The following is a 26,147-nucleotide window of genomic DNA, read 5'->3' as shown; positions in this document are numbered from 1 at the left end:
AGTCTGCTTTGATATACCATTTTCATGTGATTCATATTAGTTGTGTTTTTGTCTGTTTAAATCACTGTTTTGTTCAGTAAACATTTATGGAGCAGGTGCTCTATGCCAGTTATTGTGCTTTAATGAGGAATTAATTTTAATATGATCCACTAAAACCCAAAGCCATAATGATTTTGTCACATTCATGAAATTTTAAAATTGAAAGTAAAAGAATTAATGTGCTGCCCATTTTGATTTTGAGTAAAACTCATTTGCTTTAATAAAAACTCAGTAAATCTCAGTTTTCTTTTAATAGAAAATAGAAATAACTAATTAATTTACCTAAATAGCTAGTTTAAGAAAATGTGATAAGAATGGCTATAAAACATTTGAGATTTCTCTATTGTACAGTTGGAGAATAAGTATCAGCATAATTTTTAAATAGACCAAACTGAAATTCTATCTGTGAAGTAAATAATAAAATTAAATAATACTGGATGAAGCCTCAAAATTCACATTAAAACCCAGTAGTTATTTTTGGAAGATACATCATAAATATGTCTAGTACTGTTATTTAATTCTCATGTTGATATAAAAAATCAATTTATATTTGATTACCATCTATATTTTTCAAAAATAAGTCTGTATTTTCCATATACAATATTACCTTTATATACATATATACTAGAAAAGTATTTGAGGCTAACTAGCAACATTTTCTTAAACAGTCACTTATAAACAAAAATATTTGCATTTGAAAATAATATTGTATTTTATCTGTTTTTACACAATGAGAAAGGAAACTTTGAAATTGACAACTCTGCCATTAAACTGAAAATTACAGGGTGAATTGCTGACTTACAATTAGGTAAACATGTTTGTGAGAACATTCATTTCCTAAGTATCATAAAGCAAAACCTAGTATAGTCCATGGATCTATTAATAAAATGTTATTTTGAAATCTTTGATACTGTTATTTATCAGCAAATAAGTCATAAAATTTGCTAGTATTTATAGTTAATACACAACTTTATTTGCAACATGTATAACAGATAGAAGATTACTGTCTAGAATATATAAAAGGCTCTCAATAACTAAAAGATAAGTAAACCAATAGGAAAGCTCCCCGAGGCCATCTGTAAGTCAATGATGATCCGTGCCTGCCTGTCCCATTCTGTGGATCAGAAATGTGAAAGGGAATTTGAACCTAGGAAACATTTCAAGATGCCTTATCAAGGTTGCTAAGAGATCTGGAAACCTTAGATTATTTGGGCTAAAAGGGAACATTTAAGGGGGACACAATAACTTTATATATGTGAAGGTCTGTGTTGGGCAGGAATCTCAGATTCTTCTCCCCCTTCCTGTGCAGGTCATGAGTCAGGTAATTGAAAGAAGACCCTGGCAGCTTTATGCAAGGTAGACATACTTTATTCTTCAGATGTGAGCTTCACAGACTTGCTTAATTCCTCCAAGACAAGCTCAGGTTCATCCTTTGATCCACTGACCCTCCATGCTCTGCCCCCCTCAGTGCTCTGCTGACCAGCACTTCAGAGCAGTTGTCTCTTTGATATCACAAGTACACAATGGTGGCCACAAGCCAAATGCATAACATAACTACAACAAATGTGCTGAATCAGTAAATGGGCACATTACACTACTTTTATAACTTGCTTCTAGTGAATGTGCTGAATCTTGCCCATTTGTAACAGATGTGAGGCAAATGAACCTGACTAAACTTTTCTTTATTTTACACTGGTTTTACTTTCCTTATAGTCTGTCATTTAGATTTTTTTATTGCTACAGATTGAAAGCCCAGATACCACAGGTAGAAGCCACAAAAAGATAAATTTCAGCACACTCTACGGACGAATTTTCTTATTCTTGAGCAATCCAATAATGGCCTGCTTTCCAAAGCTGTGGGATTCTGCTGGCTCTAGAAATGCCTAAACTGACATTCAGTATCTCTCTTGGGAAGGAGGTTAGTTGGATCAGGTAATCTCAAAAATCTCTCACATTACCCTCTGATTCCAGTGCTTCTTAAGGCAATGGCATTTCATTCCAGGATTAAGACCTAGATCCTGTACCCTTTTAAATGCTGAGTAGGAACAAAAATACATAAACAAAGTCAAACCTTGCCTTGGTACAGCTGAGATAGGCCAAAACTTTCAAAAGACTTTAATATAGAAGCCCAAATGGGAATCAAAACAGACAATAGGAAAGGTAAGAAAACTGGATTTCTAAATACAGTTTCTTATCCAAGCTTGTTTTAGCTCTTGCAGCCACTGTCCTAATCTACCTGCTACCTTGGAATATTTTCAACAACCCCTAAGGGATAGCAGTTTTCCAGGCAATACCTGGGCCCCTCATTGTACAATCAGGGGCAGTTAGAGTCACTGGGCATAAGAATTTGTAGTTAGAAAAATTTGAAGAGTATGTGCTGTGGACACAACATTTTATTCTCTGTGGGAAGCTAACTAGGTGGTTGCCAATTTATAAAGAGCAATAAATGTCTCTGGAAATGTATTGACCTGGAGAACACTGCATTTATCTGAACTCTGTAGCTGGAAGGAAAACCAATAAACCAGCAGATAAAGGAATAAGACCCACAAGGCACACACTTGCAGAGTTTTGTTTTGCTGCGTGGGAGTCCGGCTAAAGTGTGCAGTAGAGGCGTGGCTGGCTGTAGCTGTCCATCTCCCTCTCCACCCTCTCTCCACACAGTGCTCACCTCTCCTCTAAATAAAGTTGAACAAATATTTTTAAAATGTTGGTTTGAAGGGAAGCCAAATTATTAACCTACTTAAATGCCTTATGACTCTGTCAGGCCCTATATTTGCTGTAAGCTTTGTATAACCAATTACCTATCTTCTTTTTTTTTTTTTTTCTATTTATTTCTGTAGTGTCCATGGAAAACATTGGTGAACAAGGTAAAATATATTATATTATTGTTATAGATATAAAATTTCCAAATAGTTTGAAAAAACAAATTGCATTCATTTAGACTTGGTTGGGGTTAGTAAATTATTCTTTGAGCATTTGGAGATGGACAGGGTGAAAGACAGCTCATTTCTCTAAGTCCTGAGACTGAATTCTCTCAGACACTTGGCAAAGAACTCTATTCTGAAATGGCCAGAATTGTGCCAAAGATTCTTATGGCTTCAAGTTACAGGTACATCAACAATCTCCTGTCTCATTTCAGAGTATTACCCCATAACTGAGCCATCTACATAATTCATGAAAAATATTATTGGCTCTAGTCATCTCACAATGATTTAAATGCCTTATTGGATAATACAAGTTTTTAATAATTATAAAAAGTATCATCATTCTTTAGAATAATTAAAAATTGCTATTGAAGTTTTAAAATACCAACCACTGTATTTTAAATTAGCATATTTTATTTAACTATATCTTACAGAATTAAGTTGTATATTATTGTATTACCCAGAAAGAATCACTATCACAATATACAAAATAAATATTTAAAATTTGTGCAGTACTTCAAGATTTTAAAACACCACACAAAGTGTGTTTATATACGTTACCTGAAAAAAATATTCAGAATGCTTTTCTTAATAATTGTCCCATGTGGTAGATAAGACACTTGAACTCCCACTGAAGGAAATCTTTGTCCAGATGGTCTCTGTTTAAATATGTTGTCATTACACCAGTTTTGATTAGAACTAAACAAATAAGCGAACAGCTTCTCGCATAGGAACTGCTTTTGTTTAACTATGTCAGTAAAGCAAAGTTCTTAAAGCTGAATATTTTAACATTTGTTTAATGCTGTATTTACTGTTCAAAATTGCAGGCATAACCACCTTATTTTTACAATTTAGGAATTTAGGAAATGTTAGCCAATTTGCTAATAGATGGACCTGTCTACAGATGGGAGGGTTCTATTCATGGGCATAGGTCTAATTATGCATTTAGGGTTTTTTTTGTTTTTTTGTTTTTAACTCTTATCTTTAGGTATATATTCATTGAGTTGTGCTTATTCTAGTATGATGTAAATGAACTTCCAATTATAATAAATTGGAAGCTTGGTTATTGTAAAAATAAGCAGGTCTTTTGTGAATACCATGGTTTATTTGCATATTACAATAATGATTATGTTTCTCTCATTTTAGTTGTGTGCCTGATGGCTTATCATCTACTTTTTGCAATGTTTGTCTGGTCGTACTGGAAAACTATCTTTACGTTACCAATGAATCCTTCAAAAGAAGTAAGTTAAAATATTAGTAAAGTTATCCTGAAGATAGAAATCAATAATACTGATGTCTGCAGAATGAATTTTATTCTTTTTATTAATGTTTCTAACTTATTGAGTGAAGTGACTTTTTGGATTTTTTAAAAAAATTAATGTGTGTTGATAACTACTTGAATTTCCACTTGGTAAATATTTTGTACCAGATGAGTGTTACATTTCTCATATTAAATCTGTTGTGCATTCCATTTCTACTTTAGAGTCAGACATCAGGATGGATGGATAGACATAGACAGACATAGATATATAGATGGATAGCTGGAAGGTAGACAACATTCTATTATAATTATCATACTAAAGATGTGTTAATTGGCTGTCAGCAACCAGAAACGACAGCAACAACAACAAAATAATGGTTTGACTAATCTTCTCTACATTCAAAAAGTGTGTAACTAGTGCATAGCTTCCAGGTACACAGGCTCCTTCTATCTGGATGTTCTGCCATGTGTAGCCTCCATTCCCAAGGTCACCTCTTGGCCTTAAATGACTGCTCTAGTTCCAGCCATCACATCTACCTTCCATACAGCAGGCCAGACAAAGTAGAAAAGAGGAGAAGTAAATGTCCTTCCCTTCAAAGACACTTTCTGGATGTTGCTGATGCCATTTCCACGTACATTTAGAACTTAGTTATGTGGCTACATCTACTCACATGGAATGCCTGCATGAAGTCTTTATTCTCAATGGCCATTTAACCACTATAGAAGAGAAGAGTGGTTATTGGGGGACAGCTAGCAATCTCTGCTGCAGAAGGTTTTAAGTAGACTGATATGATCAAATTGTCATTTTGAAAGATCATTCTATTTGTTTCTGAATATTTCATCCTGGTTAAATGTTTGTGGAGCAAAAGGCTGTGTCTTACTCAGTTTTGTATCCTTGGCCCTTAGTCCAGTACATGTTTGTTGAATAGAAATAAATGTGGCTATCAATATTAACAGTGGAGTTTTAGTAGGGCAAGTTAAGAAGAAAAAAAAGGTATTACTGTAGATTGGCATCACTTTAGATTGTTTCCTGAAGTAATCAGTTTGAAATGATGTGGTCAAAAGGCCAATAAATATGCTATTTGGTCTGGAGAAAGATGTTAAAAACAAAACCACAGATATTTTCACAGAATCAATGGTATGCCTCACCAAGAATACTTATATACAGCCTTTTTTATTTTGCTCTTGACTTTTTTTTTCTTCCCTCTTTTACCTCTCTCCTACCATATTTGCTTCTTTTCCATCATCTCTCTTACTCCCATCCTGACCTTATAGTTGTGGGTTTGAGGGAAAATGCAGACTTCTGTCATAGGGAATCTCATCCATTCTGGTGGTTTACTTACAACCTCTGTGTTGATATCTCCCAAATCTATTTCCAGTTCTCAACTTCCCTCTGAGTTTCAAACTTATTATGTATCTCTCTGCCAAACACAACTCCTTCTTCATTCTGGACACCTCAAATACAAAACATCAACAACTGAAGTTGTCACCTTCTCCTTCCCCCACGTGACTCATCTGTTTCTTGTGTTGATTAATGCCACTGCCATCGTCTCATCATTCAAGCCAGAAGCTTGGCAACTGGGCTTAAATCCTCCCTCTTCCTCACCCCTTCCCCACTATGCAAATCCTGTTGATGTTTTCACTTCCAGATTTTTCTTTTTTTTTTAACTCCAGCTCTGTTTTTAATCATTGCCCTAATTCACAATCTCAGTGATTTCCCTTGTCCGAGACATTGTAGTCTTCTCCTGTGGTGTCCTCTGTTTACGGTCTTATTGCTTTTTGGCCTTTTGGCTAAGATCAAGTGTTTATAGTTTTGCCTACATTTCCTTCCCAGAACCCCACAAAAATTCATCCTCTACCCTGAAGCTCGAGTGATCCGTCTAAAACAAATTCAACATATTCATTCTACTCCTTTTCTCTACTCTGTGACTTCACATGTCCCCACAGGTAACGTCCAGTCTCTGTTGCCTAGCAACAATGACTCCCGTCTAAACTTCTGACTTTCCACTTTATACTCTAGTAGTTCTTAACTACATGTAGTGTCCTGTGTATGCCATGGCAGGATTATCTTTCAAGAATATTCTTATCCTCTTTCTCATCAAACTAATTCTATCCACACTGGCAGCACCTTCTTGGTATCCTTTGCTAGTTCCTCATATCTCTTGGATGCCTAAAGCTTTGGATTATCCCAAGCCTAATCTCTGGACCTGTTTTCTTATATGTCTACCTTTGTTCCCTTGTTGATTTCATTTAGTTGTATGACATATATCATCTCATTGCTACAGCTCTCAAATTAATACATTAGGCTGGTCCTTTCTCCCAGACTTGACTCATTTTCAGCTACCTATTTGACATCTATTAGGAATTTCAAATTCAACTTATCTGAAAACAAACTTCTAATTTCTCACCCATTTCCCCAATCCTCCAATTCCTAACATTTTCCCATCTCAGTAATGAAAACTCCATTTTTCCAGTTGTTCAGGATGAAACCCAGGAGTCATCCTTGGCTACTCTTTTTCTTTCAGACCCCATATCCAACCAGTCAGCAAAATCTGTAGGCCAACCTTCAGAATATGTCCACAGTGTGAGCTCATGCCCCCTCCATTGCCACCACCCTACTCAAGCCACCATCAACTCTCATATGTATGCAGTAGCCTCTTCACAGATTTCCTTGCCTTGGTTCTTGCCCCCTTCTGTGTATTTTCAACACAGTAGCCAGAGTGATCCTTTCAAAAGACAAGACAGATCATATCATTTATCTACTGAGAACTTTCCTGTGATATTTGGGCTTTCTCTGAGTAAAAATCTCATTCAGTATTGTGGCCTACAAGGCTCTTCATGGCCCGGACTGTACCCCCTCTCTGACCTACTCTTCCCCTCTTTAGTGCTGCTCCGGTCACATTGGCTTCCATGCTGTTCCATCAACATGCTAATCATGTTCCTCCTTCAGGGGCCTTGAAACCCACTATTTCCCCTTGACTTGGAACACTCTTCCCATAGATAACTACCTGGCCAGGTCTTCATGTCTCTGCTCAAATGGTACCTGATAAGGCTTTTTAGGACCACTCTATATAAAATAGCAACCCTTCTGTCCTTGGCATTCCCTACCTTGCTGTATTCTCCATGACATTTGCCGTCCTGTAACACACTCTATATTCATCTGTTCATGCCTTTTTTTTTTTTTTAATACCATCTAGAAGGTAAGTTCTACAAGGACGTGAACTTTATCTGCACTGTTCACTACACCATCATCAGTGCCTAGAGCAGTATCTGACCTGTAAAAAGTACTCAGTAAATATTTGTTAAGTGATTAAAAAAGTAAGGAAGATGTTATGTGTACAGATGCAGGTTTATGTTTACAGCTTTGGCAGGATGCTGAGATGACTTGTGACTTCTCCTAAAGTTGTATGTGAGATCATCAGCTAAGAATGAAGGCAGAAGTGGGTTGATTGAGGTTTGAGAGAGCAGAGAAAGTTTGAAACGGTGGTTGGAGAGAGAAGAAAAGTGAAATAGTGCAGAAACAGAATAACACACTATTGAAGGAGCAGTCAAAATTGATGACAGTACTAGGATTTGTGGGATGATTTTTCTATAAAAGACACATGCCTTATTCAATTCATACAACTGTGTGACATAGGTATTATTTATTACCATTTTACAGATGGAACCGTTGGCTCAGAACATTAAGCAGTTACCTAGGGCATCTAGAGCTAGTGTGTGGCAGAGCTAAGGTTCAAACCAAAGTCCTTTTGATCATTAAGGCCACGCTTTTTTCACTACACCATGCTCTCGTACGGAGAGTAGACACCACGGCAGGGATGGGGGTGGGAGAGGATGCTCAGGACATCAACTGGAGCGTCAGGAAAAGAGCGAAATTTCTGTTTATACATTATTCTTTTAGTGTTTCTGTTTTTTTAAAGATTGATATACAAGGTACATAATAGCTGATAGGCCATATGTCAATAAACAAATACATATTAGCAGTGTGGTCTATTTTAAGATTTTCTCCCAATATAGCAGTAATATAACTGCACTAGGCAAAAAGAAAAAGAAAAAAACTTCATGACTTCAACCACTTTACATTTTAAATTTCTTCCTAGTTATTTTTGTATTCAGAGTGTACCTGTTCCAGTTTTTTTCACTTAATAGTTCATTATTGGTTTATTGCCATTTTTAGTAACAGCATAATATTCTCACTGAAATATGTAAAAATGAACTTAGTCACATCCCAACTTGGATTTATAGACTGATTCTCAACTTTTCATATTATAAATAATGCAATAGCATTAACATGTTTGTACATAGAGCTTTACCCGTAGTTTGGATTATTTCCTTAATATAAATTCTCAGAAGTAGAATTACTAGATCAAGAAAATTTAAGTCACTTGCCAAATTGTTTCCCAAAAGGATTGTAGCAATTTACCACACTACCAGCTTTATCTTACCCTTGGCATCCCATTACATGTTGTTATTAAGAAAACTCTTTGCTGCCAGTTTAGGGCAAAAAAGTTTTGTATTTTATTTTGTACATTTTAGATACTAATGAGGTTATGTTTATTTTTGTCCTAAGTGAAAAACAGCAAAAAAAGAAATATAGTTCTGTGAATTTTGTTTGTTTGTTATTAGATCTTAGTTTTTATTCTAATTTGAATATTCTTTAAAAGTATACTGTCCTTTAATCTGAAAACTGTATGTAAGATCTTGTTTTCTAATAACATTCTCCAGTAAAAGGAAGGCAAGCTCCTTGGAGAAATGGCTGACTCTAGGAGTATGACAGGAAATATTCAAGATGAGCCTGGAGCATCTTGTAGCGCCAGAAAGTAAGGAAGTGCTCAAAAATGAAAGGAAGAAAGGAAGGGAAGGAGGGAGGAAGGAAAGAAAAGAAAAAAGAGAAAGAAAGATGGGTCTATATCAAAGGGACACAGGACCTAACTGAAAAAACTCCCAGTGGCAAAGCTGGAACAATTTGAGCAACAAAAATAAAGTGGTGTTGGATTATTACCCAAGTATAAAATAGGTATCTGTGCGGACCGAGCCCTTGGCTCACTTGGGAGAATGCGGCGCTGGGAGCGCGGCGACGCTCCCGCCGCAGGTTCGGATCCTATATAGGAATGGCCGGTGCACTCACTGGCTGAGTGCCGGTCACGAAAAAGACAAAAAAATAAATAAATAAATAAATAAAATAAAATAAAATAGGTATCTGTGAGACTACCGTCATAAATTCATGATTGAATAAATAAATAAGTAAATGGGGAGAAGAGAAAAATCTCTCTTACAGAAAAATTCCAAATAATTTAGGTTAATACTGTACCCTCAAGGAGGGGGGAAATAAATCCCCATTCTTTAAATGTGAGCTGTGTATGCTGAATTCCTTCCAAAGAGTACAGGATGGAAAAGGGGAAATAATGAGTAACTCTACAGTGGAAAAACCTGACAAAAACTCCTTCCACCAGATGATCAAGGTTAACATCAATAGTGATAGGTCACAATGATAGTATGTACCCTTGATATGATGGCATAAGAATGGCACTTTACCTCTGTGATCTTCCTTCCCAAAACCCATAACCCCAGTCTAATTATGAGGAAAAAATTCAGACAAATTTCAACAAAGGGGCATCCTACAAAATACCTGAACAGTACTCCTCAAAACTGTTGAGGTAAAAAACAAACAAGGAAAATCTGAGAAGTTGTCACAGCCAAAAGGAACCTAAAGAGATATGACAATTAAATGTACTGTGGTATCCCGGGTGGGATCCTGGAACAGAAAAAGATATTCAGTAAAAACTAAGGAAATCTGAATAAACTATGCACTTTAGATAATAATAGTGTATCAATATTGGTTCATTCATGTACCAAATGTACCATGTTACTGTAAAATGTTAACAATGTAGGACTTCGTGAGGGTGTATATGGGAACTTTATACTACTTTCTCAATTTTATTGTAAATCTAAAGTGTTCTAAAGAAAATAAAACTATTTAAACAAAAACAAAACAGCACATATCAACCCACCAAAGCACTGCCACATCTGGGGATTAGTGGCAGGTCAGGTACATTACCTGCTCCAGCCTAAGAGATTTTCCGTTCCTTCAACTCTGCAAACAGCATCTTTCTTCAAATCTGTGATGTGACGTGCCTTTGTGCATAACAGTGGGGTTTTTTTTTGGGGGGGGGGGAGTGGGAAACCATACATTTGATATATTCCAAGGTAGAAGTAGATTTTTTGACATCTGTATTATATGAGTAACAATTGCACCAACCTGTATTTGTTTTTTTGAGCTAATGCAGGGTGTTATGTTTATTTATTAATAAAAGTATTAAACATACTAGGGAGTCTTCCAGTTCTAGCACTCACTAGAACCTTCCACTAAGGTGAAAAGGATCCAGAACTCTGTAAGAATAGGTAATAAGAAGATTGATGATTTTAATCTATTTGACTATTATTGAGTCTTTTACTAAACTAACTTACAATGCCAGGTTTTAAATTAATTTTAGAAATGGGAAGGGGGGAATACATCTGCCTGAATAATAGGAATCATGGTTCTGAGAACGGAAAGTTGAAGACTGGAATATAAAATTAGTTTTTCCCTGAATGCAGTGATCTGACCTAGGCCTACTGGTATTCACTCCTTTGTCCGTTCCACAACTTATAATGGGTGGAGTGCTTACTGTGTGTCAGGACTTGATCCCTGCCCTTGTGGAGTTAAATGCTTATGGGAGAGATAGGTGAAGGACGAGTGAGCAAACAAGGTAATTTCAAATTGTGGTATATAACACAAAGAAAGCATACATGGACCTGTTGGGGAGTATGACGGGAAAAGGGACAGGATAGTCAGGGTACTCACCCAAGTAAGGGAATCACAGAAGTTTTTCAAAAGGATGACACCAGGAAAGTGTGAAGGAGCCATCCATAGAAAGAGTGTGAAGAATAGCATTCTAGGCAGAGGAATCAGCATGTACAAAGTTGATGGATACCTTCTCTGGAATGACCCAGCTGTTTATTGACTATTGTAGCATTACAACATCATTTGGTGTTATACCTTTTATATCAAACACGTATTTCCAAACAAAATATCCAGTTCTGTTAAGACCATCAGTACACGTGTTTGTCAGTGTCTTTTTTTTTTTTCTTTCAAAACAGTTAACAGCACATTTTTAATTTTAAAGTAGTGTCATCTGCGAGTGCATGATGCCCAACCTAGATTTCTTAAGTATGAAAGAAAATCTGGGAATTCTTCTGGTAACCAATATGATTGCATATGATAGATCAATAAGCAATCTGAATTTTTCCACACTTCTTAAATTCTGTTATTAAGATCTCAAGGGTGACAACGTCTTCATCGCATCAGCTTCCCATTAAAGTTTTTTTCTAGAATAACTTTAAAAACAATGGAATGAATCCTAAGAATCTGTTATTAAATTGGGAGATAGTTTTCCACCTGTTGGAAATGTGGTTCCCAGCCTTTTCTTTGTTTCCGAGATACTTAGAGCTGCTGCTACTCCTGCCTGGGCTTCAGGATCAGGCTGCGAGGCCCTTTTTTGGGCTTCCACATTCCAGCCGTGCACCACCCTCATTTATATATGCTAGCAGTCAGAATAGTTGTGTAAATGGACTTCATTATTTTAAAATCTGAAGATTTAAGGTAGCAAGCTAGTGAGGAGCGACTGATAAAAAGGATACACTAAGCTTTAATAAATGTGGCCTTCACTTTTTATTTGAAAAAGCACTGGCTGAACTGTAATTGGGAAGACTATGAAATTAATGAATAGGTAAGAAAATACTGTGAACTTATAACAAGAGGAGTAGTTAATCTAGAGAATCCTTTTTTCAAATACCTTAGAAACTCATAAGAAGCCTAACTATAACATATCTACTAGTTTAATGCTAATAAATTTGATATATTAATTTAGAATAATTCATATTATATAAATTTTCTACTTAGAGAAAACTTGTCTTTTTTTTTTTACCTTAATGAATCTGAAATTTTATGGTAATATTAAATGAAAGATCATGCATGCAGAAATATTATGGTAATTTTAAAATCATTTATATTTGAAAGGCAGAGACTTGTTTCTGTTTTAAAAGTAACCTCAGTAGAACTGTCAACCCCTAAACAAAGATTTTTAAGTTTTATTTCTCTGAGGATAAAGTTTTAGGCTCAAATATCATGACCTAACTTTCACCAAACTGTTTTTCTTTCTTTCATTGACATACTTATATCACTCTTTAAAAACTTTTTAAAATTTTGTGAAATATTTCATACAAAAAATATATATATAATGCACAATTTAAAGAAAAATTAAATGAAAACATCTGAACAATCACCCAGCCAATATATAAAATATTGTTTATGTTTTCCATATCTCCTGTGTAATTCCCAGTTGTATTTTCCTATGTTCCTAAAGAAGTAACAACCATCATGCATTTTATGCTAATTATTCCTTTGTTTTTCTTTATAATGTTATCACATTTATATGTGTCCCTAAACAATAACATGTATATTCTTTAGCATGCTCGTTTTAAAATTTTATATTAATGGAAGCATTCTGTATGTGTTCTATAAGATGATTTGTTGTTATTCAACATTATGTTGAGATTCTTTCTTTGTTATAACCAGCTGTAGTTCATTAATTGTCAAGTGCCAATAGTATTCCATTATTTGGATATGCCACACCTCAACTTATTTATTCATTACCCTTTTGGTGGATATTTGGGTTGTGTTTCATTTTTTACCTTTCAAACAGTGTGATGCTGTGATTATCCTTGTACATGTCTCCTGGCACACATTTCCAGAAGTTCATACAGACTTAACTAGGTTTGTGTGTGTGTTTGTGTGATTATCAAGGAGGAGCCCAAGAAAATTTTTATTTTCTCAAATAAATATTTTTTAATTAATTAGGCCAAATTGGCAGCATAAGAAATAAAATGAATAATTAGATCTTTTAAGTACTGGAAGAGATTTTGTGTAGTGATTATCCCTAAATTAAAAATCATTTAGATGAGAAAATGTGCTTGATGTATTTGTTTCTACTTTTGTTCTCAGTGGTATCCAAATGAAGAATTCATCCATTAGGCTGTATTTGTTTATTGGGCCATTTTATCTATTAATATAATATTTGAATAGATCTCTACAGTTTATAAGCATTTTTTACAGACTCTGTTCCCTTTTAGTTTCACAAACACCTGAGGAAGTAGTAGTTGTTATTATTATTATGATGTTACTCCCTTTTCTTAGATGCATAAACTAATGATCTTTGAGATTAACAGACTTGCCTAGATTTCAGTCTCTATTACCTCTCTAAACATACTATATATCATTAATATTCTACAAATACCTTTTTCTGTGTATAATAGAGTAGATCAGTATGTTATCATTTCTTTGACAATACTTATTCAAATTTAAATTTATTCCACAGTTCCATCTCTCTTATGCAGAGAAAGAGTTGTTGGAGAGAGAGCCCAGAGGAGAAGCCCATCAGGAAGTTCTTAGGCGAGCAGCCAGAGACCTTCCCATCTATACCAGGACCATGTCTGGAGGTAAACGTCTGTAACTGGTGCTTTGGAACAGTATCCACATAATGTGTTGTGGTGACTGTTAGCCAGCAGATTTATATACTTGAAACTGTCAACCACTCATTTCAAAATACTGAGTTATTTATTGGATTGCTGTTAAATCTTTCTTGTAGAATTCTATAAAACAGAATGGAAACATGAATAAAACTGTGGCTATTCATTTGTAGTACTACTCATTTTTAAAATTTTAATTATAGACTTTCCTATTCATATTTAATTTAAGGGAGCAATATCTATAATAAATATCAAATTAATAATTTCACATGTACTTTTCATACATTTAAAACACTATATAAATTATGTAAAACAATTTAGGGATTGGTATAATTTCCTTATCCATCTTAAAATTTGTACTAATTTTTTACAAATGTAACTAAATTAATCTCTTACTAGGGTCATATTTATAAGGTAATTTAACAACTAATTAAACAGTTGTCTTAAAAACTGACACACATGGATTGTTGATACTCCCCCAGCAAGACTCATCCAGAAATTTTGTGACTTTAGACCTGTGCTTGCCCATTTGGTAGTCACTAACCCAATGTGGCTATTGAGCACTTAAAATGTGGTAGTCCAAATTGTGATGTGCTTTAAGTGTAAGAGACACAACTGGTTTCAAAGACCTAATATGAAAAATATATAAAATATCTCATTAATAGTTTTGTATAGTTTATATTTGTTTCTAACGCACTTTAGAATCATATCTAACTCTAAATCTCCATGCAATTTCTATCCTGTTTATTTTCACTGTTCCTCAATGATCAAGGGGTAATTTCCTGATTATGTTGTGAGGCTGCCCCACGGAAAAGGAACCAGAATACCCAATTGAGAATTTAAAAGGGAGTTTTTATTGGCTGGTTAGCAACTGTTCCTCCAAGAAAGTCTTGGAAGGAAGCAGCCCTGAATTGAAGTTTAGAGGGATTTTTAAAAGGTACATTTTTACATTAGTCACAAAGTTATAGTTATCATATAGTTACACACATACATACATACCCTCCTCGCGTGAGGAGGGGGTTTGGGGAGGCCTAGCGCAAGCTGATAACAGAAGCTGAAAGAAGCCAGTTAATCACTTAGGGACGACAAAAACTTTCACAGGGCGGTTTCCTTCTTAGGTTGTCTAGATACATCCGGATACAGCTCCAGATTTTATCAGTCAGGGACAGCATAGGTGGGAAACAGCAAAGGCAGGCTAATATTTAGCTTTTAACTTCTATCACGAGGGGGCTAAAGAGCCAAGGGGAATTTTTAAATAACAATTTTTAAGCAATTCAAACACTATTTAAACTTAACTAATCTATCTTGTCACACAGCAAGCAGTTTCACAGAAGCGTATGTTATGAAAGTGGGGGGTCACCCTATTTCAATTAATATTATGCCACTTTGTCGGGTTCTATCCCACAAAGACAGAAATGTGCTTATGTATGTTTATGTATATTTACCTGATAAGCCTAAACAAATACTGAGGACATTTAAGCCCCTTAAAAATAAATTACTGCCTGAGTTTCCAAAGATAGTTAATAACAATACCAGGTGCAAAAACCTGGTCTCCTTTTTCTAGTCCAGTGCTTTTCTGCTATTTATCAAAAAGTTTTAAATTCCATAAGTAACATATGAATAAATCCTTTAAAAATTCAAGCAAGGAAGTTAAAATAAAATTCCCCTTTGACTGGTAGGAGTTTTTAAATGATAATGAAATGGTTCATTTTAAATCACAGTGGGATAGTTTTAGTCGAACATAATATGACACTCAGAGTGTTTTTTAATTAAAAAGCTAAATTTTCTATATATGAAATAGTGTAAACAAAAACTTATTTCTGTTTTGATCTCCTGTGAGTTATTGCTCTACTTTGATTTGAAAGGTTTTTTCCTGTGTACATTATAAAGTAGAGACAAGTAGCATCTGAAGAATCTAGAATTGCCGACTGAAAATAACCTGGAAATTTTGTGACTTTGGACCCATGCTGTCCAGTATGGTACCCACTAGCCCCTTGCAATTATTAAACAATTAAAACAAGGCTGTAAGTATAAAAAACATAACAGGTTTCAAAGAGTTAGTAAGACAAAGGAATGTAAAAAGTATCATTAATTTTTTTATATTGATTATATGTTCAATTAATATTTTGGATATATGAGGTAAAATAAAATATGTTATTAAAATTAACTTCCCCTGTCTCGTTTTGCTTATTTTAATGTAGCTACTAGAGAATTTGAAAGTATACGTGTGGCTTACATTATATTTTCTGGACAACAGTGCATGAGCCAGTAATATTTTATAGCTTCATTTGGAATGTACCTGTGGGACTTCTTCATTCAGGCAATGAGCAGGACATGCCATTCATCTCTGCAATTCCTGAAAAGGGAAATTTTAAGGGAATGATTAAGACCGTATTTCAGTACTGAAAACAACTCCCTAGAGGCATTGCTTGCTAAACAGAACTCACTTAATTCTTAGTTAATCGCAACAGTTTCATTTTTCAAGGATTATAATATTAGCTAATATAATATTGGTAATTATTTGTTACAGATGATTCTTCCTAACTCTAAATTCATTGGTTAGGTTTTACTGATCCTCCTGGACTATCCACTTAATAATTGCTTTCCTATAATTTTGGTAGACCACTTGCATCCTGTAAAGTGCTTGTGTACTGAAATAGCATCTTCAAATCAGTCATCCACAATTGTCTTTGATATCTGTATTAGAGAAGAAAAGATCAGGGCTTCAGATGCAAGAATTAAAAATCTCTATTGTAAGTACTTCCACCGATAATCACTTGTATCTCACCCAAAAGAGATGTGAGATCTTTCTCAATTTAAGCAACTAATAATTTATTCATGAATTTCTAAAATGTGTTTCTATGGTTGTGTCCTTACCTAGTTATCTTAGCAAGGCACAGGAAATAAATTGACTTAATTGAGGGAGACATTCTATTTACTTTGATAGAAATGGACATATATTTGTACCCTTTGTTAGCCCTATTATAACTGCTGACAATTGAGAATGCCGTAGAAAAATTTCCCCAGGAGATTCTCTGTTTTGGGGAATCCTGTCCAGAGCACTGTTTATATTTAAACAGAGTCAAATATCTTGTTTTTACCAAATTTAAATTCAGTGTGCTTTTTAGAATTTAAATTTGGAGAGATGATAAAAGCCATTGAAGTGTATATTCAATTCGATGTTAAGTGGAGCTTTTTGTTCCTAGCAATCCGATATTGTGACAGATGCCAACTTATAAAACCAGATCGCTGCCATCACTGTTCTGTCTGTGATAAGTAAGAAAACCTTTTACTTCTGAAATTTCTACATGCTGGTGGTCCTTTTATTTAGTATGTTTCTTTTCTTCCAGATTATCTCCTTTTCTCCTTATTCATGCTTCTCAGACCTTTAATTGGGAAATATAATTGGTATAATCACTTGCATTAATACCAGTGTGGCTTAGGGCCACAGTCAGTTGTCCCTTTTTCCCCAGATTCATGATGATATGAAGTGCATGATTTTTAGTAGTTCTGACTTGGCTAGTTCAATTTAACAAATTCTTCTATGACTGTTTTCCATCTTTATAAAGATAACTCAGTTGACCTCATGACAGTCAGATATTGTTATATGTTTAGTATACTGAAAGACATTACTACTTGGTTTAAGGACTGATATTAAAGGAAAAGTTTTATCCAGACTTTACGTAAATCTGTTGATGTTTTGTACTTTCTTTAGCACAGTATACTTGTGTATTAATATATTACATTGTTTTTAGAAAATGAGTTGATTTGCATCTTAAAGCATGTGTATTTTGAATTTAAAGTTCTATTATTATATCATAACTAGAATTGGCTATAGTGTTTATTTTAGATGAGAACTTTGGCTGTTATTTAATTTTTAGATATGTAAATAATTTTGCAATATTTTACCTGCCAGAGCTCTTTGAAATAAGTGTTTTATAAATTTTCTTTTTATAATTTAATGTGATTAAAATTTTGTGGGTGTCGTGTTTTGTTTTGCTTTTAGGTGCATTTTGAAGATGGATCATCATTGCCCGTGGTGAGTATGGCTCTACACTTTTAAACACGCTTCTGTCCCTTATACATTTTAATTAATTCAATTGATTATCTGCTTAAATATTTTCGTAAATGAAATATTACCTTTGCTGACATAGGAGGTACTTTTAGATTTAGTTTCTAACATTTGTTTAATTAGATCAAAAGAGCCTTTATTCAGGAGAATTTCCATGAAATAATTTTAAAACCAGTAGATTAACAATATTAAAGTTAATTTTGCATGTTTGCTCAGAATAACATTTTTCTTGTATGCACGTGCATAAGCACAGAGATTCTAAAATACTTCCCAGAATTGTACACAAATATGTACACATAAATTGCACAATACTTAACTTGAAGTTTCTGATAAAGAATTAAGTCATCTAGAGTATTAACAATTTATTGTAAATAAAACTCGACATTGAGTAGAGTAGCAAACACACAAATGTGTTTAAACAAGCCTTTCTACTTAGAATTCATTAATGTTTTCTAATATTTCTAAATCATAAAATTAGGTAACTTAATAGAGGATTATTTGAAAGATCTAATTAATGAAGGTTGATTTCCCTGCCTTTTTTTGTAATATTTCATCTCAGTATGCACAAACTTCTGACAGCCATGCTAAGGTTGAAAGCCAGATTGGATTTGGACATTAATCATACATGTTCTATAAGCCTTATCTTCTGTCAGGGATGGCACTACAGAAAGATAGACATGCCCAGAAGTCTGCACTAGGTATAGGTTGAAATATGTGTAGGGAAAAGTTCTCTTAGTAGCAAGCAAGAATCAGTAGGGGAATGTGGGGTTTACAGTATACCATATCTCTCACCAGTATACCTCTTCCTTTTCTCTACCTAGATTTTCTCCTTTAAAGTGTCAAGGCTGTTCAGATCCTGTAAGAGTAATGTTCTTCATAAAGAAACATGTACTAATTTACATTTGCATTCATTCTTTTGCTCCTCATTCTCTTCTCTCTGTCAGCAAGTGTCCCCCGAAATATCTATAATTATGTTTTCTTAATCCTCCTTATATTCCTGTGTTCAGCCCTCGTAGCAGATGCTGTCAGTGCCCACCCACACCCCTGCCCATGAGGTCAGGGCACCTGTGGTGAGCAGTCCCATGCTCACCAACAGCTCCGCATCTCAGGCACCGTGTTTCTTTGCTTCTCTGCTTGAGGGATCTTTTCTCCCTGGTAGGTTTGCTCAGTTCACAAGCCAGGCAGTCCAGAAGTACCAGGGCTTTAATACCTCCTGGGGCCACCCTCAGCCATTGAGGGTCTGGCCAGTCACACATGCTTTATTGGCATTTCTTCCTTCCTTGTCTCAAATAAACTGTACCCAAGGTCTTGTCTCAGGGTCTGCTTTTGGAAAACCCCTACCTAGCATCCTCCTTTCTGGATAGCCGTGTACTCTACATTACACAGCAGAATGTTAAAGTAATCAGGGCCATAGAGTTGACGAGTTGACTCTGATTTTTCTGCCTTTAATAAGGGATTGTGATGATAAGGAATGAAGTAATGGAAACAATCAGGATTAATCCCAGCTAGTCCATACCTATAAAGCTCGCCATGTCCTTGCTATACATACAGAATTACAAAAATAGAAAATAATTATTTACCATTATAGCAATCTTTCTATACCTGCTATTAATTTAGCTGAATAAAAAGTTATTGTGTCATTTAACAGTCTTTCAAATTTGACAAATTCTATTAAGTAAGTCAAGGGGAGCAGACATAAGAGCAGATATAAGACTCTAGAGTGTTTGAAAATAGGCTCACATTGTGTACCTGCATGCTAGCTACTATTGCTCTCACCTTTTAGAAGCAGTGTAGAAGAAGTGAATGAACTGACTGCAGTCCTTTCGACTTCTGTGTGATTGCTTCTCTTCACTGTCACTTCCCATGCTGCAACCACTGACCTGCCATCATCTCAATCCTGGCACTCTCCTGCAGAAGCAGTAGCTGTGCCTATTTGGGAAGGATTTGATGCCAAGGGCCTAATATTCACCTAGTGCCAGCTGATTGGAGCAGCCATTTGTTGTGGTTTTTTCCACATTAAAATTTTAGATTAAAAAATTTATGGGTAATATATATTTGTGCTCTAAATTCAAAAATAAAAGAGGTGAGTGTATCTTACCAGCCCCCACCACCACTTTCTTCCTCTGCTCACAGGGAACCAATGTTGTTGACATCATGGGCACTTTTCAAATACAAATGTGCACGTGTGTGTGTAGCCTCCCCCTTCATTTCTTTTAACACAAATGGCTACACTGTAGACTGAATATGTTCCTTTTTCTTCTTCACTTAATATATCCTGGAAATGTGGCCACATCCATACATTAAATTTTTTTTTTTTTTTTTTTTTACAGCCATTATGTGAATGTAACAGTCACTTATTAAAGGACCTATAAGATGTTCCCAGACTGTGGGGCAGCCTTTTTATGTAGGTCTTGTACATGGTTTTTAACTTCAGTATCTGTCAACTTTGAGCATTTGAAACATTAGCTAAACGATGCCTCTGTATTTTTCAATGATTTCAGCGTATGTGCTGTGGCCAGTTAAGATTATCCATCAGGATTCAGGGGATCGATCTCGCACTTGTGTTTTAACTAAAGTAGAGATTCTGTAGTATTTGCTTTATTGGGTTTTCTATCAGGGAAATTTTTTTTTCTTTTAGTATAAAATTTTAATTAGTTTATTAGCTAATTATGTTTATAGTACTTTCACATGCTTACCAAAGGTTAGGTGACACAAATAAAAGTAAATAAATTTAGCTTCAGTAATGAGACCATACATATAATCTATAATGTTTATAACAGTGACAGAAAATTTAGAAATTATTTGTCCCGTTTTAAAAGGGACAAGATAGAGGCTCAGAAAAGTTAAAGAGTGGGTTTAAAGTCACATAGTGAGTTTTTTGGACTTCAAAGGTCACATTCTTTCCATTATATTTTTTCCAACTTGGACTCAGAATGCAATTGCTCTAAAACAAAGGCAACAGCTGTGTTTTACACTCAACTTAATATAAGATGGATATTTACCTACAGCGTGTTTTATGTCTTTATATGAATTCATTCCTTTTTTAGATGGAGGAAGCTCAGACTCAGTATAAGTTCTCTTCCTTTTCAAATTAAGTATACAGAGCAGTAGGCAGTTAAAATGTCAAACCAAAAGCTGTTATGAAGAGAGTAAGGTATTCAAAATAAATATTATTACTATATTTCCTCTAGTAGTATACATATCAAAACTCTGTGCTACACACATATCAAACTCTAAAATACATGGTCCTTTTTTACTGACTTTCTCCTGTTTCCCAGTTCTGACATGGCAAATTATACTATGCTTTTAGGCAGAAGTTAAAGTAAGTTAAATTACATGTTACAAAATCTGTGATCAAAATCATTTTCTTTCTGTAAAAATGCTCTTATCATTGAATACAAAAGCTCCTTCTTACATTGCTGTAGGAAGAGAAACAATCTGTCCTATCCCTTCTAATTTTCCCCTAGTCTATAAGAGTCATTGTTTATACCCACATTGTCCAAAGGTTTATAGCACCCCAGCCTTTCTTCACCCATTCTTGCCTCGTGAAACGAACATAAGCAAGCAAAGGGAATATCCTGTATCCTTTTGAGACAGAATACAAGTAGACTAGGCTAATTCTTTCCAATATTATTTCTTGCCATTATTTCATTCAGATGCCATAAAAGGTAATCTCAGCAACTGGTGGCATTCCCACTGGAACCTCTAGAGTTACAAATATAATTGTTTCCATACAATGTGTACCCACAATATTTGGCTTCTTTATGAATTCATTTGTCATATACAAGACCCTTAAGTACAAAAATTGCTAAATCTAATGCTATTCCCTTTACCTTATATTTTTGGAGGCAGAAAATGTAAACATTTTTTATGTGAACATAGTTTCATTTTTAAAAATCTAGACAGAGATGTTTCATTTTATTAGCAAAGACAATAAAGAATGAGATTATTTTACCAATCTTGTACTGAGAACAATGACATTTGAGGAAAGAAACAATACATGTATGTTCTATGCAATAGGTTCATCATACCAGTTAACAAAGAGTTAACTCAACCAGTAAAGATGTCAGCCAGTCCCACTTAGGTGCTATATAGAATTATATAACGTTATCCAGTAATGCCCTTGTCGGGCCGGCCCGTGGCTCACTCGGGAGAGTGCGGTGTTGAGAATACCAAGGACCTGGGTTCGGATCCCATATAGGGATGGCCGGTTAGCTCGCTGGCTGAGCGTGGTGCTGACAGTAATGCCCTTGTCTTTATGAAAAGGAAAAAAGCCTTTGATAGAAGGAAAGTGTGACTATAAAATGAGTTGTGTTTGTATTTACGTTTACTGATTTGATAGTCTGAATTCTAGCCCTGCCCCAGTATAATGATTTTAGAGTAAGAACTGAGAATTTATAAATTTGCATATTTAGACTCATAGAACTTAGAGCTTGCTTTCAGAAATGATCTCAGAATGCTTATTTTAAAGATAAGAAAAAATGAAATTCTAATAGACTATCTCAGTTCCTCAGAGCCACGTAATTATTTAGCGTCAGGTGAGCATTACCACACTGGCTGTGTGGCTCCCAGCCTACTTCTTTTCTTAAATCTCCCATTTAATATGCTTTTACAATCTGGTTGCTTCAGTAATGGCATACAAGGAGTAGTTTGTGAAGATATTTCATCTAATTTGGGAAAATGTAAAAGATTTTAGCTTACTTAATCACAGTTGGAAATCAAACCCAAAGACAACATAGAGGAAGGATTTGGTAGATTATTCTGACTTGATTAGGTTTCTCACAAGCTCTTGCTTTTAGGCATGTGCTTATTTGCTATAATTGGACGTGACATGTAATTACATTGTTCATGATTGATTAAAGCAATATTAAATATCATGCTTTAAAAATCCAAACACAAACATTCCTTTTTAGTGAAATGGATTTTTAAATGTTTGTATGTATAAAGAAATCTTATTATACTTAAAGAAATGCCAATAAATGTAAAATGAGAGATAACTAAATACTGTATTAAGTTTGAGCATATGCTTATGTATGCCCATGCTGAAGATGTAAAACTCATTGAAACTGTTTGTGTTTTGTTGACAGGGTGAACAATTGTGTTGGATTTTCAAATTATAAATTCTTCCTCCTTTTCTTGGCTTATTCTCTGCTGTACTGCCTTTTTATTGCTGCTACAGATTTACAGTATTTTATCAAATTTTGGACAGTAAGTGCAAAACCAGCTCTTTGGTGATTTTTTTTTCAGTGTATATAGATTTTCAGTAGAGAATTATTTCAGACATTGATTTATAGAATAGAGCTAATTTGCATACAGTCAGTCCTCATTATTCACAGATTCTGTATTTGTTAATTCACCTACTCACTATAATTTATTTGTAACCCCCAAATTGATACTTACAGAGCATTCATGGTCATCTGCAGACTTATACAGAATGGCAAAAATTTGAGTTGCGCCATGTGCACATTCCCAGTTGAGGTCAAACAAGGCATCTCTGTGCTTTCTTGTTTCAGCTCTCTTACTATAAACAAATGTGCTTTTCACAGTCTATTAGTGCCATGTTTTTTGCATTTTGTGCTTTTTGTTGGTGATTTTGTTGTTAAAAATGGTCAAACATAGTGCTGAAGTGCTGTCTGATATTTCTAACAAAAGAAAACTGATGTGTCTTATGGAGACAGTACACGTGTTAGATAAGGTTCATTCAGGCATGAGTTACAGTGCTGTTGGCAGTGAGTTCTGTATTAATGAATCAACAATATATATTAAGTAAGGTGCCCGTTTGCAGAAACACACAGGTCATGTGTAGTAACCAGTGGACAAAGATGTGACCAGAGGCTCATGGAACTCAACTCTGTCTTCTCTCTAGGGGCAGTAGTTCAGTATTCACAAATCCAGTGTTCGTGGCAATTTTATCAAACGTAACTACTGCGAATTACGAGAACTGACTATATAAGAAGTTTATTTCAGTATTTTAAAATAGAAGTGTTTTCCTTATGTAAGAAGGTTATTTTTTAAACTATTATGTTTATAATGTCCTGAATTTTTATTAGGTATTGCTTGGTTAGGCTTCAGGTAACTTATTTGTTTTCTACAGTATGTTTTTTAAATGTAGGCAAAACAAAGTTAAAATTGAGTATTTTAAATATCCAAGGATACTCCTTGTGAGCACCAAATGATGATAAAAAGCAGTTTTTGTCCCCTGCCAGGGTTGCTTTATTATGTTCCTTAAGTTGTCCTTTGTTATGGTGAGAGTTTCTGAACTGCTAGATCATTTATGTGGGAGTTAAACCCAATTTAATACCAAAGGGTTATTGAATGCCTACTATGTGCCTGTTACATTACTAAGCATCTAGAAATGGACATGCTCCTAGCATTTAAAGATACTTCCAGTGTATAGCTTGAAGAATGATCCCTAATGAATGTCTGGGAGAATGTTACCTTACTGCTGCTTATTCCTATGGATGGTTTCAAATATTTTTGAAAAGGAGTGATCAGATTTTCACTGTGCAGAGACCCTGCTGTCAAAAGCTATCAGTGAGATCTTGTGACCTGTGTCATTCTGACAGGTAGTACATGATATTCAAACATTATGACTTTCTATTAGAAAGGGCCACCTCCTGGTAGCTCTGGTCATGTACTAAGAGTTCACAGCCCAAGCTCTCCATTCTAGAGCAAGTCCAGGTCTCCATGGACATACAATGAGTGAGAGTCAAACTGGTTTTGCTTTGAGATGACTGTTCAGCCCATGGGTTTTATAAGGTTTATTTTAGACAGTTGTTAGGCACTAGAGTTGATCTTTTCTGTGAAACTATTATTTAAAATACCTTGAAACATTATTGTGGATGTGTTGTTGTGTGTATTCTTTTAGCTGATGCTGCTGTTTGTAGTAACGCAAAACATCAATGAGAATAGTAGCTAAATTGTGCCAGTTAACCTTCATTCTCTGGCATTAAAATAAAACCATTTAAACATCTGTGAATCCATGGTGTGTTAAAATATGTTCAGGTAGTAAATTTGAAACTATATTTTATAGGTTCCTCTTGTCTTGCTTCCTGCTGTTATTGCTCACACATATACTATCATAATTTTTCTATGATTGGTTATTCAGAATGAAATAATTATCCAAAATTTTAATATATTTTCTATATATGTATTCATATTCCAATAAACATTTATTTTAATCCAATGAAATATATACATTTATATATTTCCCCTAAAGTTTTAACATAAAGCTATGTATCTTTTCTCTCGATATAAAAAAAATTTGAAGCCAAAAAAAGAAAATCTTACTAATTTCCTTATAAAAATAGGGGAATTCTTATCCCTTTGACAAAACATTTTATTTTTTTCCTTTCTTTATAGAATGGCCTACCTGATACTCAAGCCAAGTTCCATATTATGTTTTTATTCTTTGCTGCAGCTATGTTTTCTGTCAGCTTGTCTTCTCTGTTTGGCTATCATTGTTGGCTAGTCAGCAAAAATAAATCTACATTAGGTGAGTATCTACTTATTGCAGTAGACAGAACTTTAAATACATGTGTAGATATTCAGTTAAGATTGCCATATGGTTAAATGCTGTCCTGTCCTGAAGTGGTAAAAATCATTCTCAATTCCCCACATTTTTTTGTGGGATGTCACTTGGACACATATAAGTTCACTCATTCCGTATATTTATTGACTGTTCATTTTGTGTAAAGCATTATGTATATACAGTGGTGAGCAAAAGCAAAACAATCCAGTGAGGGGCACAAAAATTAATAACCAAACATAAAAGTAATTACAAAATGCAAAGTGCTTTGAAGGAAATAAACAGGATGCTGAGGTATGAATAAAGGGCTGGAGATGGTGGGAGGGAACCTACCTAGAATGAGTGGTCAGGGAGGAGCTCACCACAACAAAAAGTACTTAACCTAAGAATTCAGCCGTGGAAAGAGCGAGAACGTTTTAGGCAGAGAAAACAGAATGTTCACAAGCCCTACAGATCTGGGAAGCAGCAGAAGCAGTGCTTAGGGGGAAATGTATAGCTATAAATGCCTATGTTAAAAAAGAAGATACATCTCAATCAATAACTTTGCAACTTAAGGAACTAGAAGGGAAAAGTAAATCCAAAGCCAACAGAAGGAAGGAAATAATAAAGATAGGAGGTAATGAAAATAGAGAATTAAAAATATATAAAATGAAATCAGTAGTTGATCCTATGAAAATATCAATAAATTTGACAAGCCTTAGCTAGAAAGAAAAAAAGAGAATACTCATCATGAAAATTAGAAATCAAAGTGGGGAC

At 34.7% G+C, this 26,147-nt stretch overlaps 1 protein-coding gene across 2 annotated transcripts in view; it reads left to right on the top strand.

Moving 5' to 3' along the window:
* Nucleotides 1–26,147, top strand: part of ZDHHC2 (zinc finger DHHC-type palmitoyltransferase 2) — a 66,687-nt gene that overhangs the window by 24,066 nt on the left and 16,474 nt on the right. Inside the window, exons 2-8 of one of the 2 annotated variants that reach the window (XM_063076860.1) lie at nucleotides 2,880–2,906; nucleotides 4,110–4,204; nucleotides 13,641–13,761; nucleotides 16,998–17,067; nucleotides 17,798–17,830; nucleotides 22,951–23,071; nucleotides 25,226–25,358. In XM_063076860.1, the coding sequence (XP_062932930.1) occupies nucleotides 2,880–2,906; nucleotides 4,110–4,204; nucleotides 13,641–13,761; nucleotides 16,998–17,067; nucleotides 17,798–17,830; nucleotides 22,951–23,071; nucleotides 25,226–25,358 (600 nt within the window). The remainder of the gene's footprint in view (nucleotides 1–2,879; nucleotides 2,907–4,109; nucleotides 4,205–13,640; nucleotides 13,762–16,997; nucleotides 17,068–17,797; nucleotides 17,831–22,950; nucleotides 23,072–25,225; nucleotides 25,359–26,147) is intronic. The other variant, XM_063076861.1, reaches the window with a different exon arrangement.

The sequence above is a fragment of the Cynocephalus volans genome, chromosome 13 (assembly GCF_027409185.1).
Source record: "Cynocephalus volans isolate mCynVol1 chromosome 13, mCynVol1.pri, whole genome shotgun sequence".
Classification (NCBI taxonomy): Eukaryota; Metazoa; Chordata; class Mammalia; order Dermoptera; family Cynocephalidae; genus Cynocephalus; species Cynocephalus volans.
The sequence above is the reverse complement of the archived record's forward strand: the minus strand, read 5'-3'. Positions and strand labels throughout refer to the sequence as shown.